General features: G+C 41.9%; 1 protein-coding gene and 1 pseudogene across 1 annotated transcript; one reads left to right on the forward strand and one right to left on the reverse strand.

Annotated features, from left to right (window-relative positions):
- Nucleotides 1–252: 252 nt before the first annotated feature.
- LOC119915359 (inosine-5'-monophosphate dehydrogenase 1a-like) lies at nt 253–4,759 on the forward strand (the record flags this gene model as incomplete). The annotated part of the gene is given in 15 exon segments (XM_038734881.1): nt 253–354; nt 504–578; nt 727–848; nt 850–931; nt 1,046–1,133; nt 1,244–1,443; nt 1,700–1,790; nt 1,906–2,001; nt 2,241–2,384; nt 2,656–2,797; nt 2,913–3,056; nt 3,141–3,224; nt 3,588–3,604; nt 3,744–3,842; nt 4,752–4,759. Coding segments are annotated over 15 exon segments (1,494 nt in total), but the record flags the coding sequence as incomplete, so codon positions are not given.
- Nucleotides 4,760–5,854: 1,095 nt separating this feature from the next.
- Nucleotides 5,855–16,174, reverse strand: LOC119915360 (annotated as a pseudogene).
- Between the last annotated feature and the right edge of the window lie 150 nt (nt 16,175–16,324).

The following is a 16,324-nucleotide window of genomic DNA, read 5'->3' on the forward strand; positions in this document are numbered from 1 at the left end:
TGTAAGAGTCAAGCAGGTGAATTCAACAAGTCAGCCTCTAATGTGCCCAGACTGCCTTTTAGGCCCATTGCACTACAAATAAAAATAAATTTTAACATTTGGTTAACAAATGTGTTGCAGCTGTGTACTTGTCATTTAGAGTATGTCATAGCAAAACATTTAAGATTATAGTCTGTATATTTTTGCTATATGTGTTTTTGTGTTTTAAGGTCATTAGATGATGTTTGGTTTCCAAATGCAACCCATGTTTAGGATCTAACCTCTGCATTGACAAGGAAGATAACCCTGAAGACACCTCTTATTTCATCTCCCATGGATACAGTCACAGAATCATCCATGGCCATCGCCATGGCAGTGAGTACAAACAGTGCTCAACCTTACACACACCCAGCTTAGCATCATCCTTCTCCGCAGTGCTAAGTGCACAATAGCACTGAAGGCTTTGGTTACCTTTTCAGTGTTGTTTCTTCTTTGCTCTTGTGTTTGTGATTGGCTGGCTTCAGTTGATGGGTGGGATTGGAATAATTCATCATAACTGTACTGCTGAGTCCCAGGCCAATGAGGTGCGCAAGGTCAAGGTAAGACGGACCAAGTCAACAAAGGAATGAACTTAAAGTACACAGAGAAAGTGATCTGTGACACCTTTTCAGAATAATAATGTTATTTCAAAACAATATACACTGAATGTCCTCTAATCACTCAACACTTGGTTTTTGTTCTTGCCAGAAATTTGAGCAGGGCTTTATTACAGACCCAGTGGTAATGAGTCCCCGACACACAGTGGGGGACGTGTTTGAGGCGAAGACACTCCACGGTTTCTCTGGGATCCCTGTTACAGAGACTGGCAAGAGGCAGCAAGCTGGTCGGCATAATCACCTCCAGAGATATAGACTTTCTGTCTGAGAAGGACCATGACAGACCCTTGGAGGAGGTGGGTGTATAACAGTGTATTTATGTGTGCATGTGTTTGAGAACGCAATATATGCAATAATTGTATGATGCAAAAAAAGTGGGTGGAATAGTAATATACGACTTTTTGATCCAGGCAATGACAAAAAGGGAAGATTTGGTTGTTGCACCTGCTGGAGTCACTCTAAAAGAGGCTAATGATATACTGCAACGCAGCAAAAAAGGTAAATCTGTGAAGTAGGTCTTGCTACTGTAGAGCAAATGTAACCAGCACTTGGTCTCATATGTATACTTCTTTTTTCTTTCTTCATTCACTCGCTTCACACTCTCCTAGGTAAGCTCCCCATAGTGAATGACAGTGATGAGCTGGTTGCCATCATTGCTAGGACTGACTTGAAGAAGAACAGAGATTATCCTCTGGCTTCCAAGGACTCCCGCAAACAGCTGCTGTGCGGAGCCGCTATCGGTACGAGGGATGACGACAAATACCGGCTGGACCTCCTGATGCAGGCTGGGGTGGATGTGGTAGTCCTGGTAGGTTTTGACTGTGGTTTGATGAGCTTATTGGTTAGTTTAAGATTTGATTCTGATGTCATAGCACTCAACAGTCAAATTGTCCACATCTTACAGGCAGGATGAATGTGGCGGCTTTGGGGCTTGTTGATGATTATATTAAATAGGAATTGTTCTAATTTACCTAATTTATTGATTTAATTTAAACTTGTGGAGTGTTTCTTAAAGTAAGTGCTTCATCTCTCCTTGAAACTATTTCACTTCTCATTTTGAGCAGGATTCCTCCCAAGGAAACTCAGTGTATCAAATCAACATGATAAACTACATCAAGCAGAAATATCCTGAACTACAGGTAGTTGGAGGAAATGGTGAGCTCTCTTCCTGTCTCTGAGCTTTCTTATGCGTTTGTGGTGTAAAAACCTTTCTTTAACCTATTGCACATTTCCCACATTGAGCTCTTTTCTGGTGTCTGTCTCTCTCTAGTGGTGACAGCTGCTCAGGCTAAAAACCTCATAGATGCTGGTGTGGACGCCCTGAGGGTGGGCATGGGGTGTGGCTCTATCTGTATCACCCAGGAAGGTAAGACAACGAGTTTGGTACTGTGAACGTCTGCTTCTTTAAGATAAAACCTTGTATTTTGAAAAAGTCAACAAAACTGCATCTTTTCACAGGAGCACTGCATTTAAATTCTTGGATAAGTTAGAAAAAGTTATTAGTTTACATGTGATAAACATAAAGCAGGGAACATAATAATGTTCATCCCAGCTGTATTGGGGATATTTTTCACCAACACACCGGTTTGTGCTCCTGTTCCTCAGTGATGGCATGTGGACGGCCCCAAGGTACCTCGGTGTACAAGGTTGCAGAGTATGCCCGACGATTTGGAGTGCCAGTAATTGCTGATGGAGGCATTCAGACTGTTGGACACGTGGTGAAGGCTCTAGCCCTGGGAGCATCCACAGGTAGAGAAATGCAGCATTCTCCTGTTCTCCTTCTACATAAGTCTTTATATAGTGATTCACATTTGAATTCAGTGGACCTTTATGTGGAAAGACAACTCTAGTGATCTCACTGTTAACCAACTGTGTAACCAACACACTACTTTTATATAATAAAAGTGTTGTTTTTCGGAAATGTTTTGCTTTTTTGTTGTCGTCTTTTTTTGCCCTTGCCTGTTGTCCTTTTAATCACTTCATAACATTTTTTTTGGTCCTGTCATATTTCTGCCCTCAGTGATGATGGGGTCATTGCTCGCCGCAACCACTGAAGCTCCGGGAGAATATTTCTTTTCAGATGGTGTGCGTCTGAAAAAGTACAGAGGAATGGGCTCCTTGGATGCCATGGAGAAAAATAACAGTCAGAAACGCTACTTCAGGTGGGGAGTGAGGTCACAGAGGTCCTTTGCTGTGTAAACACATATTCTAGAAAAAAAAAAAGTATATGCGACACATGCATCTCTTACTCTGTGCGACTTGTATTTGTGTGTCCAGCGAGGGAGATAAGGTGAAGGTGGCTCAAGGTGTCTCAGGATCAGTACAAGATAAAGGCTCCATCCATAAGTTTGCTCCTTACCTCATTGCTGGTATCCAACATGGCTGTCAGGACATAGGAGCCAAGAGTTTGTCCATTTTACGGTAAGTGTGAAATTGCACGTGTGTGTTTACTGTTTTATAGTGTAAGGGCTTTTCGTTAGAAAGAGCTGTGGGTCTTTGCACCAGGTCGATGATGTACTCTGGAGAACTGAAGTTCGAGAAGAGAACCATGTCTGCTCAAATGGAGGGAGGAGTCCATGGCCTACACTCGTAAGTCAGACCTCTGACCCCTGACCCCTGGCCCCTGGCTCCTGACCTTTCCCCCTCCCCTGCAACTCCCTCTTACTACAGTACATGCCTCTTTTCTTTATCCCCCTTGGTAGCCCCTACTGTCTAAATATTTTGGTGGCAGTGGTACTGTGGCGAAGCCTGTCATCATCGCTTTCCTCTCTAAATATGTGACCAACCAAGTTTCTTTATAACAGCAAAGACACTAACAATGCATGTCTAAGCTTCACTGTATTCAGTCCCTTTGAAACCTTTCACTGTCAAATGGAATGGAATTTACCTGTGGTTAGCGGCATCAAAATTGTCTTCTCTCTTCCTCTTCTCTTACCCATGCTATCACATTAGATATTCTTTTGTGCCATGTAAGTACATCCATGTGGTTATAATACTTCCATCTTATTTCATTCATTCATCGCTTTCCAAGATTGCCTTATATTGGTTTAAATGTTATGACACCACAGGAAATGCCTATACTCTGCCTTTTCTTTTTCCAATGTGTAGTTACGAGAAGCGACTTTACTGAGGCGGGAGGAACAGGAAACACTCGATCAAGACCTAACGTCCCGACCCCAGCAGCTATGAGCAGATGCACGGGAGCATGTGATCAAACCACAAACACAAAGCTCTCGTTGTTTTACAACATCCCACTCAAATCCACAAAAACCAGACAACCTGCTTTTCTGTGCCCTCCTCTCGTGTTCTTGTCTGTCTATTTGAACCCTTCATGGAATACACTTTAAAAAATCTAATGAGATGCCCATCTCCTCATTGGTCTCTGAATTGCACCCTGATACAGAAGAGTATACAACAAACCCTGCATAGGTGCACCCCTATATTTCCATGCTCATTTAACATATCATACAAGATACATACTTTTTTTCTCTCCAGGAAATCAGGCGGTCAGATACATCACAAAAAGCAGCATGTCTCTGGCATAATGTTTTAAACAGCTAACATTTTATTTCATTAAAAGTGAAGTTTAACATACAAGTTAAAATGCTTTAAGACATATCTCTGCTGATAATGGAAGCACATTCCAGAAATGTAAAATAATTATATGATAGTATTATATGTAGTTATGGTCACATTTTCTGGCCTATGACCATGTGGCTTACTGAGCCAGGATGAAACATTCAATATAGGGCTATAGGATATATAGCACAAATATGTTCTCATTATCTTCCATGTCGTTTAAGCAAATTCAATGTAATTTCTCTGACAGGTGAAAATTTGGCTGTTACATGATGGATGCCCTGCATATAATCTCATCCTTTATTAGTGAGCTCTTTGAATGTGCTGCACTGTTGCAGAAGAGACCAAAGCTTAGCATCAGCATTAATTCACATCTACACATATTTCTTTTTACAATGTGTGCTTAAAGAAGGGATCATGTGTAATTTCACTACAGATTTCTCACTGTGGATTTTCTCGAGTGACAAGACAGGAGACAATCCACCCTCTACCTTTCAGTTACCTGATTATCATTCCATACGCCGTCTCCATTTTTAGATTCATAAAGCAAGTCACAGCGAGTCACATTGGCTTGCCATGTTGTGATCTTCTATAATTATGTTTAACAAAAACACATTATTAATTATGGTAAGTGGGTAGTAACTTGTCCTTTTTTTGCAGGCTCAGTGAAATAGTGCTGTGGAGTCAGTGGAGTAGGGTAGTAATAAACAAATTGCAATGGATGTATTTATTTATACTTTATGGAACTGTAGACAAAATATTGATTTGTCAGTTTTATGTAATTAATTAATTTTCTTGGGAGGTACTCACTGTCTTTGGTACACTCTGGATCTTCATTTTGCAATAACCTGAAAACAAGAAAAATTAGCTCTTGACAAAATTATTTGACAATTTCTTACTTGAGGGTTACAGAAAGTACAAAAACTGTGTTCTTCTATTACATACCTTGAGACTTCAAAATTATTACTGTAAATAGTGTTGCATGAATAAATATAATATTGACACAGGGATTTTAATTTTTGTTTAAAATGTTTGCCATATTTCCAGAAAAATATGAGGGAAAAAGTCATTGCTCATCTTGACTCCTGTGTTTTTACAATTGCAAACGGGTAATTGTGTCATTACCACTAGAGGGCAATATATTCAAAATCCAACCACTTCACTATTCATGTTTCATACTTTTAGTAATGTCTTGTGCTGTGCCCTTGTAACCTTACTACAGTTTGCCACCCACTATTAATTTAAAAAAAAAAGCTCAGATTTATTCATTGATGGTACAGGCTGCTAAAATGGTTTGCTAAAGTAGGTAATACAGAAATATTTAAGACACACTCATCCTGTGTATACTGTATATGGATTTTCGTTGAATTACCATGTTTATTACGCCACACATTATAATAACATATGATGATCATGTGAGAAAAGTAGCCTACTACATGCAAAATGTCTATTCCACTGATGAAGTAACATCTTAATGGTCAGCAAGGTGCTGATAGTGGGTGGGCAACTTGTTATGCTTTCCTATTACAAACAGACTACAATTGTTTAGCTCCCTCTGATGAATTTGAATTTAAAGTCTTCCTCATATTGTTTACCACTCTGGATTAAATTGTGTACACAAAATCACAACAGGGAAGAGGTCAAAGGGGCTTATCTCTTTATATGTTAAGTCCTTTTGAGCACATCTCACTTTTTCGATCATGAAAACACAACAGTACATCAACTGTGTAAAACGAAACTCTATTTTGTACAACATTGTTTGTCCACTCCCTATTGAAGAAGGCTCTCCTTTATATTCCTAGCATAGACTCTTTGAATTTCTTACTGCAGGATAGCTTCAAATATATAAAAAGCTCAACATATCAGTTATACAAATATTTATACTCCTGCTTCAGTTAACTTCTGTATAGCATTTGCACACTTTAACAAGAGATATTTTTTCCTTGACATTCATGAATGTCTAACTGGAATGAGCATTTACATCAGAATACTGCCACAACATTTAAACAAAAAAAACATTACTAAGAGAAGAGCTTAGTGAAGTTGCTGAAAACAGTGTGATGCAGTCAGCCTTTAAAATCAGGTTTTGAATATAATATAATATCAACAGTACAGCATTTATAGAAAATAAGTTGGGTCCATTAAAATAATATTGTCCATTCCTCTTTCATTACTTCAGGTAACTATTTTCATCTGTATAACTTATGATGTATACTTTAATTCCTCCATGTAACCTAATCAGAGTCTGCTATTTCTGTACAATGTCATGTGCATTCCAGTCACAACGGGACTTTTACAACTTTCTACAATTCAATAGTGTCACTGCAAACGCTCAGAGCGTCAATTTGTCTGCAGACGTTGACAAACTCTGCCTGTACAGCCAGATCCCATTCCAGCTGTTTGCTTTCACTCAGGTGTTTAGTCCCTGCCAGCCGGCCCGATCCGTGACTGTCCTGGGAGGCTAAGCTCAGGGTTCGGTAACGCCTGTGGTAAGACAGTTGGGGGATTGCTCGTGGGAGGCTACTCTGAGCAAAGCTTTGACCTCTGTTTGCCCAGGGATGTGAGCGCAGCTTTCCTGTCTCCTTGGGATTGCTGCACAAACCCTGGGTTGAGCCAGAGACACTCCCTTTCCAATCCCATTGCTCTGGTGACTTTGTTGGCTTGCTGTGAGATTTTAAAGAGCAATGTGGCTGGGAGGGTCTTGAACTGGACAGGAAGTCCTCTTGATCCACGTCTCCACAGGAAGAGGTTCGGTAGAGGGCGTTTTCCACAGAGCTAGGCCCTTGCTTTGACGTACCTTGGGTAGGGCTCAAAGAGAGGCTGGAAGAAGCATTGAATAGTCTTGGCAAACCAAAGATACTGTGAGAAAATAAGGATTCACTGAACAGAGCCTGGTCAATGCTGCGGGACAAGTCTATGGGAGATGGGGGCTGCAAATCCACTGTAGAGTCAGTTTCCAGGCCTAGGTTATCCAGTGATGATAGCTGAAACTCACCTGCATTCTTTGGCTTGTGTGGTGGGCTTGGGGGTGTAGGTAGAGGTAGAACAGTGTTCCAGGTTTGAACGGACTTGGGGACACAGTCTAGCCCATTTCCAGGAGGATCCACCACTGAGAAAAGAGGAAGAGCTTCTGACTGTCCCTTAGTGATGATATCGCAGACCACCAGCTTTTCCTGCTTACCCTGGGACCAGGAATCATGAGAGGAGAGAGTATTTGCACCTCCCTGAGAGGGCAGGGTGAGCCCTCGCGAAGGGGAGCTGCAGGAGAGGCGGGACCAAGATCCTGGCCGAGGATGAGTTATGGTCTTCATAGAGGAGGAGTTGTGACAGAATAGAGGGTGTGTACCAATGAGAGACAAACCTAGACACACCCCAGCCTCACAGAGCCTGCAGCCCACCTGGTAGCCCACCAGGGCCAGGGCTGGAACCCATAGCCACCAACGCCGCCCAAACCAAGGGCATGCAGGATCCCATAAAGCTGGAGGCCTCCACATCCTAACAAGCACAATGAAGCCCCAACTCCAGCTCCAGCTGCCCTACTCCAGTCCTCCCCTTTAGCAAAGGGGCACCTTGCAGGTCGCATCACCTCAGGAGATTCTCCACTCTCTCCATTGTCATTCAGCCTGTACATGTGTTTAGTGTTGACTTGTATTAAGCAGTAGAAGATGAGGTAGGAGCATGAGAGAAAGATGGTGAGACACACAAACACACCCTGAGGGAATAGCAGAATTCCAGTGGGGAGGCTGTGGAAGAGCTGGAGCATGCCAACACACCCCAGAGAGATGCCAGAATACAACAGGGACATACACAGTAACAGGCAAGGTTTGGGCAAGGCTGAGAATGAGGTGGAATTAGCAAGTGGGAGCGAAAGATGCATGCGTGAGCGCAAGGAAAGAAGGAGGAAGGCAAGGGAAAAGGCTGAGATCAAACAGGGGAAGGGAAGCTCAGAGAGCAGCAGAGAGCCCAGAGGGGGGAGACGATCTTGGTGACTGTAAGCATCATATAGCAAACAGAAAGCTTGGATCCCTGCAAATGCCAAGAGGAACAAGTGCAGCAAGGTGAAGTAGGAGCTACCTGGGGGACACCGCAGGGGCAGGCCTAACAGGCAGACCACAGAGATTAGGCCAAACACAGTGAAGACAGACCCCAGGCCATAGATGTGTGCTTCCCATGCAAATCCCCATGTGGCGAGGGCAGAATTCCAGTCCGAATACAGAGGGACGAAAAGGGCGGGGCTGAGAGCAAGAGAAGGGCGCAGGGACTCGCTGGGAGTAAAATCATCTTGGTAGGTGGGAGTCCAGGACTGGTTTGGTGTTTTGCAGGCTGTGGTGGATGTGTCCATGTTACCATCAAGCGAGAGTGTGCTACTGGTCTTTGAGACACGCAGGTCATCATCCTTGGAGTCACCTGTAACACAATACAATAAAATAATAATAAAAACATTACCAACTTATTTGTTGTGTCAACAGAAATTTTAAATATAGACATTTGTAACTGGCAAATGGACAGCGCATGCTAACATGCTAAAATATTCTGCAGGTAATGTTTAACATATTCATCATCTTACTTTAGTGTGTTAGCATGTGTGCTGTGCCCAGTATACAGCTTCACGTCACTGCTTGTGTGGTTATGTTCTCTTATATTTTTGGTCTTGAGTTATTAATTGGCAATTTTAATTATAATCACATTAATTTACCAATGAACATAGTATAACAACTTAATAATCTAATCAATGAATACAGGCCAAAGTCATCCATAGTTTTTTTTGTCCAAAAAGAGAGCAGTGGAGAATCTGCCATGTGTGCAGTTAATCCATAATAAAACAGAGCAGGCTTGTGACTGGGAATATCTAACTGGGTCACAGAGAGAGCGGGAGCATGGGTAGTGTGTTCACGTAAAAGAGAGAGTGATGTGTGTTGATTAGCCAGTATTGACCTCGTTGCTGCTCTCATTTTATGTGGCTATTATTAAGCCTGGTAAAGAGGTGTTATGCTTTCATTAATGTGGCAACAATAATCTGCAGAGGTATTTCACTTTCATATCTGACTGTGTAACCAATGAATAATGTAAGCATCTCATTCTCTGGTGAAAGAATGTTCAGAGCAAGCTGTATGGAGCCACCCGAATCAGGGGACCTACTGGTTATAAGTGGAATGTGTCCTATTTCTGGTCCTCCATTAGTCGTGAATTGATTGTGTCAATATGGAAGCGGCAAACAGTGAAAGACCTTGTAAGACCTTTTGAGCGATTTTCACAGTGTGCGTTATAAAATCTAAAAAATGACATCTTGACTTGAAGGTCCTCTTGACAATAAACAACAACTCAACATACAGGCTGAAATTTGTGTCTGGTATTAAACGCATAGGCAGCTTGAGGAAGAGTCATTTCTCACACTGTTGTAAAAGACCCCCCTCCCCATGCTTGTGGACACATCATTTACTTTGACAAGTGAGTGGCACTGTGTGTGATTGCATAGCAAATTCTGTATGTATGTGCACCACATTATCCAGTAACCTTCTATTGTGGTTAATGAACTGCGATGGGAATGTACCCCTACTACATTAACAGGATAGTGGAGGAATGAGTGGGAGAATATATGATAAAAGAACTCAGAGAGCAAGACAGGGGAGAGAGGGTTGGGGAAGAGTTAGGGAGAGATTTTTGAGGAGAGTCAAAGCTTAGGGGAGTAAAGTGATACAAAACATTCTGTGAATGTAAAACAACTGTGTCTGCCAGCAGAATACATATCACAAACACTACAGTCACAAATAGACTTGGAGTCTTGTTGCTCTTGTTTCAGGTATTTCATGAGGGCAACACTATCAATCCTAGTATTCACAATAGACCATAAGTGACACGTGTAAACTGTGATTGGTGTCAGGTTTAGTAAATGGTGGATGCTCCAAATATATTTAATGCCGAGGACTCTTACTTTTATCTGCCTCCACGGTGACAGCTCCTCTGTTTAAAATACGATCCGTCATATCAATCAATCCATCTCCGGTCTCTTTCACTGGGACAGTCCCCTCCTGTGTCTTTTCCCGTGTGATAACAGAAGGGCCCTTGGTCCATCCCCAACTGCTAGTGGCTACTGGTGGAGTGGGGCGCTCAGGGCTGGGCTCAGGCTCAGCAGACAGCAGTGAAGTGGAGTCCTCATTTGATAAAAGTGAGCCATTGAAGGAAGGTAACAGGCTATTAGTCGTCTCATTCTGCGAGACTGGGAAAGTAGGCTGATTCTCTTTAGTCTCTGTCAAATGCAATAATGATCCCGTGCTGGTCTCAGCTGACTCATTCTTTGATATTTGTTCCTGGGTAAGTTGAGGTGATACTCCTCCTGCTAAAGTCAGTGTGTTCTTGTAGGAGGTAGCATCATCTATAGCTCTATCTGTGGGTGTGGATATGATACGTCCCTTCTCATTAGGGTACAAAATAGATGACTCTGTGCTCTCCTCTAAATCACCGTATTCACCAATCACGCCTTGTCTATCTGATCCCTCAGATGACGATAATGGCCAACTCAAAGGTAGACCAAGGGAGTCAACATTGCCCGGTGCTAAACCAGATCCGTGAGGTCTCTGTGGGGGCTGTGTGAGACGCTGTGCCGCTGTGTCAGTGTCTGCCTGTCGTGTTTCCTTGCCATTCTCTCCAGTAAAGGCAATGACATGTAGTGAATGAGGCACGGAGAGGGGCAGGAGAAGATACAGATTCCACAGAGAGAGCATGGTGAGAGTCTACAAACTCCACCGCAAAGTCACATGCTGTAGGTTTTGAGGGGCACTGTCACATGTTTGACAGATCTTTAACCTCAGGTCTCTAGGGATCTCATGCTTAACACACCTGGAGGGAAATAAAAGCACATCACAATCAAGGCACAATCTGTGCAATCGCTCATCAAACACTGTGTATTCCAGGGGCTATCTGCAGTAAATAGATTGAATCTCTGCACATGGATTGCAATGCAAATATTGTACATGAAAAGCGTTCCACTGAGGTATATGAAAACACTATCTCCCTTTCTGTGACACACACACAGTACAAACATTAGAGTGCAGCAGATTCATTCATAATAACAGCACACAAAGAGACATTAAGTACACAACTGCTTTCTTGTAGCCAGTCTTGTTTCAGCTTTCTTACCTCATCAACAGCCCGCTCTGCTGCAGCCTCTTTAAACATATATGCTGCATGCCTGCAGTCTCTCGCTGCGTAGCACTCCGTGTCCTCTCATACTCACTGTGCTGTGCCCCTCTTCTCTCCATCAGGCAGTCGACAAATGGGACAGACCCCACCTCCTGGAGACACCCCCCACTGTCTCTCACTCTGCTGCTGCACTGAACTGACAGTGAGTTTGACTGTTTGCACGACCCCATTCTCCTAAATGGGAGGCATCATCCACACCACACTCGGTATCATCTCTTTTGTAGCTGCACAGGAACCTTACTGCTGTTTCTGTTCCCCACATTCCATTAAACACATCCCTCTGGTGTGTATGATGCACAGTTTGTGATGTTTAGTATGTGAAGAGAAGAGAAGAACAGGAAAGGAAAGAAAAGAAAAAAGGAAAAGAAGGAGAAAAAAAGGAAAATGCATAAATATGTCAAAGGGGCCAAAGCACGCTAATAAACCAACAAACAGGCTGTACCCTGCACTGAACTAATCAGAGCTACAGATCAATACATGCTATTGACTGTAATTTACAACTCATGCTGTGCCCTTCTTCTTAAAGTAGACATCACAGTTTGAAACATGTCATGAACAGTAGAAGAAGCAGAACATTGTCTTTGAATAGCATACATGCATAATGCATTATAGTTACTTCTATGCTTATATACGTACAGTACCTCTGAAACAAGTGAATGCACTATTTAACAAAGAATTACAAACCTTAAGTCCCTAATTTGTACTCGTGACCTTGTCACCATGTCAATTATTGTTGCAAGAGCCTTTGACATGAACGATCTCTCTCTGATGGTGCCATGTTACTCCATTCTTTATTTTCCTCCTCCCAGTGTTATCAAAACTGTCCATGTGTGCTGTTTTTACCCAATGGGGGAAATCCAGTAGCCTCATGGCCTAATTCAATTCCCAAGGATGGTTCTAAAATAGACACTGATCCACATACCTGTGGATGCATTTAGAGTCACAGAGTCTGAAGCACAGTCAGGCTTATATACTGTCTCTGCCTGGTTGATGTAAGGATCTGAAAAGTTGTGCTTTAAACTCTCCACTGACCATTGCTGAATTGGCAAGGCAAAGGGTTTCTCAAGCCAGGTTAATTACTGTTGCGTGAGCATTCTGGCAAATGCACATTGGCTCTTCTTCTATCCAAACAATGTTGATAAATATGGATCAAACTGCATCCCAAATAAATCTGCCAAACATATATTTAGCACAAAACACAAAGACATAAAGGCTGGTTCTGCATGCCAATAATAATGTTGGCTGTGACAGAAAATACCACAGCCAATGATGAAGAGAGCAGTTTACCAGCTGTCTCCTAAATTTCATCTTGCCTTCGCACAAGCGTCTGCTTGCAGGATAAAATAATGCCTATGCTCATTACAATGAGATTCAGAGGCACATAAACACAGATTGAAAGCCAGCGAGGGCTGTTTCAGATCATTTAGACAGTCAGTTAGTGATGAAGATAGGAACTTCCCGAGGGCTGTGGTTAACTCACTGTCTGATGAGGACACAGGAAAGCACCAACCCAGCCGTAACTAAAGGGACTGGAAAGGAACAATGACAGGCCAAACATATGAGCTCAGAGAGGGACACGGCCAAATTATTGCCGCCTCACACTTGCTATCCTAATTCATTGGGCAACTGGTTTCTGTTTAGACAAGTCATCCTCCAACAAGACAAAGTCAGCAGGGACTGGGGTCCAGCTGGGAATGTGGACAGTCAGGACAAGACACAGAAACAAAGCTGCATAAGCAAGGAGGATAAAAACAAGCCATGGCCCTGGTTAGGATAAAGGGTGTGGATAAGCTAAAGTTACATGCTGTATATCGAGAACAGAGATAGATAGTGAGGACACATACAATTAAACATAACAAACATAATTCCTTGTAAATTTTATCCCCAAATTTAAGCCTACATGTTTATTAATTTTAAGGGATAAGGGGTTAACATAGACAAAATCACAGCCACAGTCAAATGAAATAGCCTATGTCAATATGTATGGACAAATACTGATAGACCAAATCAACATGAAAACAAATACCAAAACGTGGGCCTTTGATAAAGTCACCATAAACTCATTAGGCACTGTATAATCCTTGAAAGTTATGTGATCTTGATGTTTCTGTTAGGGAATACAGGGCTATTTCACTACCTTTTAAGTTTGTGTTTAGTGAGTAGTAGCCTATTGTGGATAGATAAAGATAGGCCTACACAGCCTAGAGGGATTTTCAACAACTCAGGAGCCAAACCCCATTGCAGAATGGCACACTGTGATTAGCAGTAGGCTATTACACAAGATTAAATAACGTTACTGGGTAACCTGTCAGACACGCTGGTGGCCTCCTACCATAAAACCTAACAAAGAAGAAGAAGAAAAGTGTTTTTAGCTTTTAGTTTGTTTGTTTGCGGAGCGCTTTTCGTCCGAAGGAGGGCAGCAGATCGCCTGAGATGCAACTAGCTGCAAATTGGAAACAATAGAGGAAGAAGGCGCGGGGAAGCTAGGAAATGCCGGAGCAGACTTGTTGATAGTTTCTGATTAACAGAGGCTCTGCTCTTATCTTTGTTAACTTAGCTGACCTTTACTCCTCATTCAATAGAGCATAACTGGCAAAAAAACGACATCAGGTTAGTAAAACTTAACACCAGAAAGAATGAAGTTAGGGGCTTAACGTTATATATAACGTTACATCACGTTTAAAACAACCGTTGAGTTGACCTATGTGCTGGAACGTAACGTTACAAATGAAAGTGAACGACACAGCAGTAATTTAGCGAGTAAATGTCGTTACAAACAGTTTTAAGGTTGATGTAAAGTTAAATTAACGTTAGCGTTCTTCTAAATTATATCCAACGAAGGTTAAAGTGAAGGGCAACTGGACTTCATTTTAACCTTCGTTGGATAACTATGACCTGGATGACTGAGAATCTTCATAGACTTCTAAATTATAGTTCATTTGGTATGTAATGTGTAATATAATGTAATGTGTTATCTAAGAACGGGTAAAAACAACCCCAGCAAAGAGTTATTCGGCTAACTTATCTGTGAAACATGTGTTTAACGTAATATTAAGGTTTGTAACGTTTATTAACGTGTAGGAGAATATAATATTAAGTTAAACTAACTAGAATGTTGATCACAAGCTATCGTTAACTTACCTGTTCTCTTAACACATTGCCAAATCTAACGTTAATAGCTGGAACAAGTTAGGTGAGTTAAGGTGTTAAGGATCGTAGGTAGTGTTGCCAACTTTGTAACTATGAAATAAGGGACAAAAATTTACCTGCTGCAGCAGTACGGGTATGGTTTTGTGTGAGTTTACATTGTATTTGGCATAGCTAATCTCTTAATGAAATATTTGGTAGGTTTAATAATAGCTTATGCCAACTTTTCAATTTAGTTTGGAGTGAGATTCAGAGGTCGTCTCATTTTAGTCCTTCTTTTTCATATTCCACCGCAGGGGTCAGAGTCATGACTCTTTAATCATAAGGACTTTTGTTTTAAAAGTTTAACAGCCACATGTATGTGTAGACGAAAAGCCAAGTCAATAATCATGGTCAGATCAGTGTGATCAAGATGCTTGCCAACCTGATTAGATATGATAGCCTTAATTTTCACCAAACCTAACCATGTATTGGGGAGTCTTACCCCACAGAATATATGTGTCAAACCAGAGACTGTATTTTATTTTATTTTATTCTAGATAATGTATGGAATAGTAAAGTTCATAATAAACAAGAGCGTAGGTTTTCCTTTAGCAATGAAGGAGCCACTTAGAGTGGGGTCTGGTGGGGTCCCTCCCCCAGCAAATTTGCAGCATTAAACACTTAATTTCCTGCATTCTGCTGAAATTCCTGCCTATTCTGCATCAATTTATGGTGAAAATGTTTTTAGGTTATGTCAAGGGAATCACAAAACTGCTTCGATTAGCGCCGTTGAGTCAATCAGAATTCAGGAAAAAAGAGGATCAGTCCAAGTTAGGAACAATAGTTAGAAACATTTTTCTGTTTCCCTTGTTTGAGGCATTGGTGGCAAAAAAGTAAAACACAGGCTCACCTTCAGTCAGGGATAGATTATTCAGGATAGAACAGTCTTTGGTCCTAAAACATTGATTGTGATTATCTCAGCGATCTCAGTCAAGAAACAACGCACGGTTTAGCTTAACAAAACAGTCAGTGCTGAAGTCCATGTTTGACAGTGTGATGTACTACGAGGCTTCACTTGCTGGTATTTTGTTCATTTCCACAGTAGCTGCATTTAACGTTACTTAGCGTACAGGCCTACAGAAACGCGAGATGGGGGCTGTGATTGGATGATGACAGGTATCGTGTCCAGTGTCAAAAAACGGGACAAGAGAAGTCATGTATGGACAGATCAATTAGGCCTAATATAAGGGACATCCCGGCTAATACGGGACAGTTGGCAACCCTAGTGGTAGGGTTATGGAAATTATCCAAGATATTTAGCTGTAAACAAACAAAAAGGAAGGCACGCCCATTGTTTATGATTTGTTGTGTTAATAATGTTTTATGAGCAAACGGTTGCTAATGCTGCTAGCTTCTTTGTCAATTGTCATTTTTTCGCCCACGTTTTTTTTTTTTCATCCTTGTCCCCTTGTTACTTCTCTTCTGCAGACACTCTTGTCTCACTTAATCTGCTGGGAAGCCTGACAGCAGCTGCTATGTTCGGCAGGACAGCCCTGAGCAGAGGCATTACTGCCCACCGCCTTAGTAAGAATGTCACTTTCTACATGAATGAATTAACACCTCCAGTCTCAGGATGTCGGGACCAAGACCACGAATACAACAAACCCCTTATGTTGATGTTGCCATGGTTGGGTTCTCGTCCCCAAGCTATGGCCAAATACTGTGAAATCTACTTCCGCACAGGCTTTGATGTGCTTGTAGTTGAGAGTGAGGTAAGGACA

Source organism: Micropterus salmoides, unplaced genomic scaffold, assembly GCF_014851395.1.
Source record: "Micropterus salmoides isolate LMB-PRFRI ecotype aquatic unplaced genomic scaffold, ASM1485139v1 Ms_hic_scaffold_2086, whole genome shotgun sequence".
In the NCBI taxonomy this organism is placed as follows: Eukaryota; Metazoa; Chordata; class Actinopteri; order Centrarchiformes; family Centrarchidae; genus Micropterus; species Micropterus salmoides.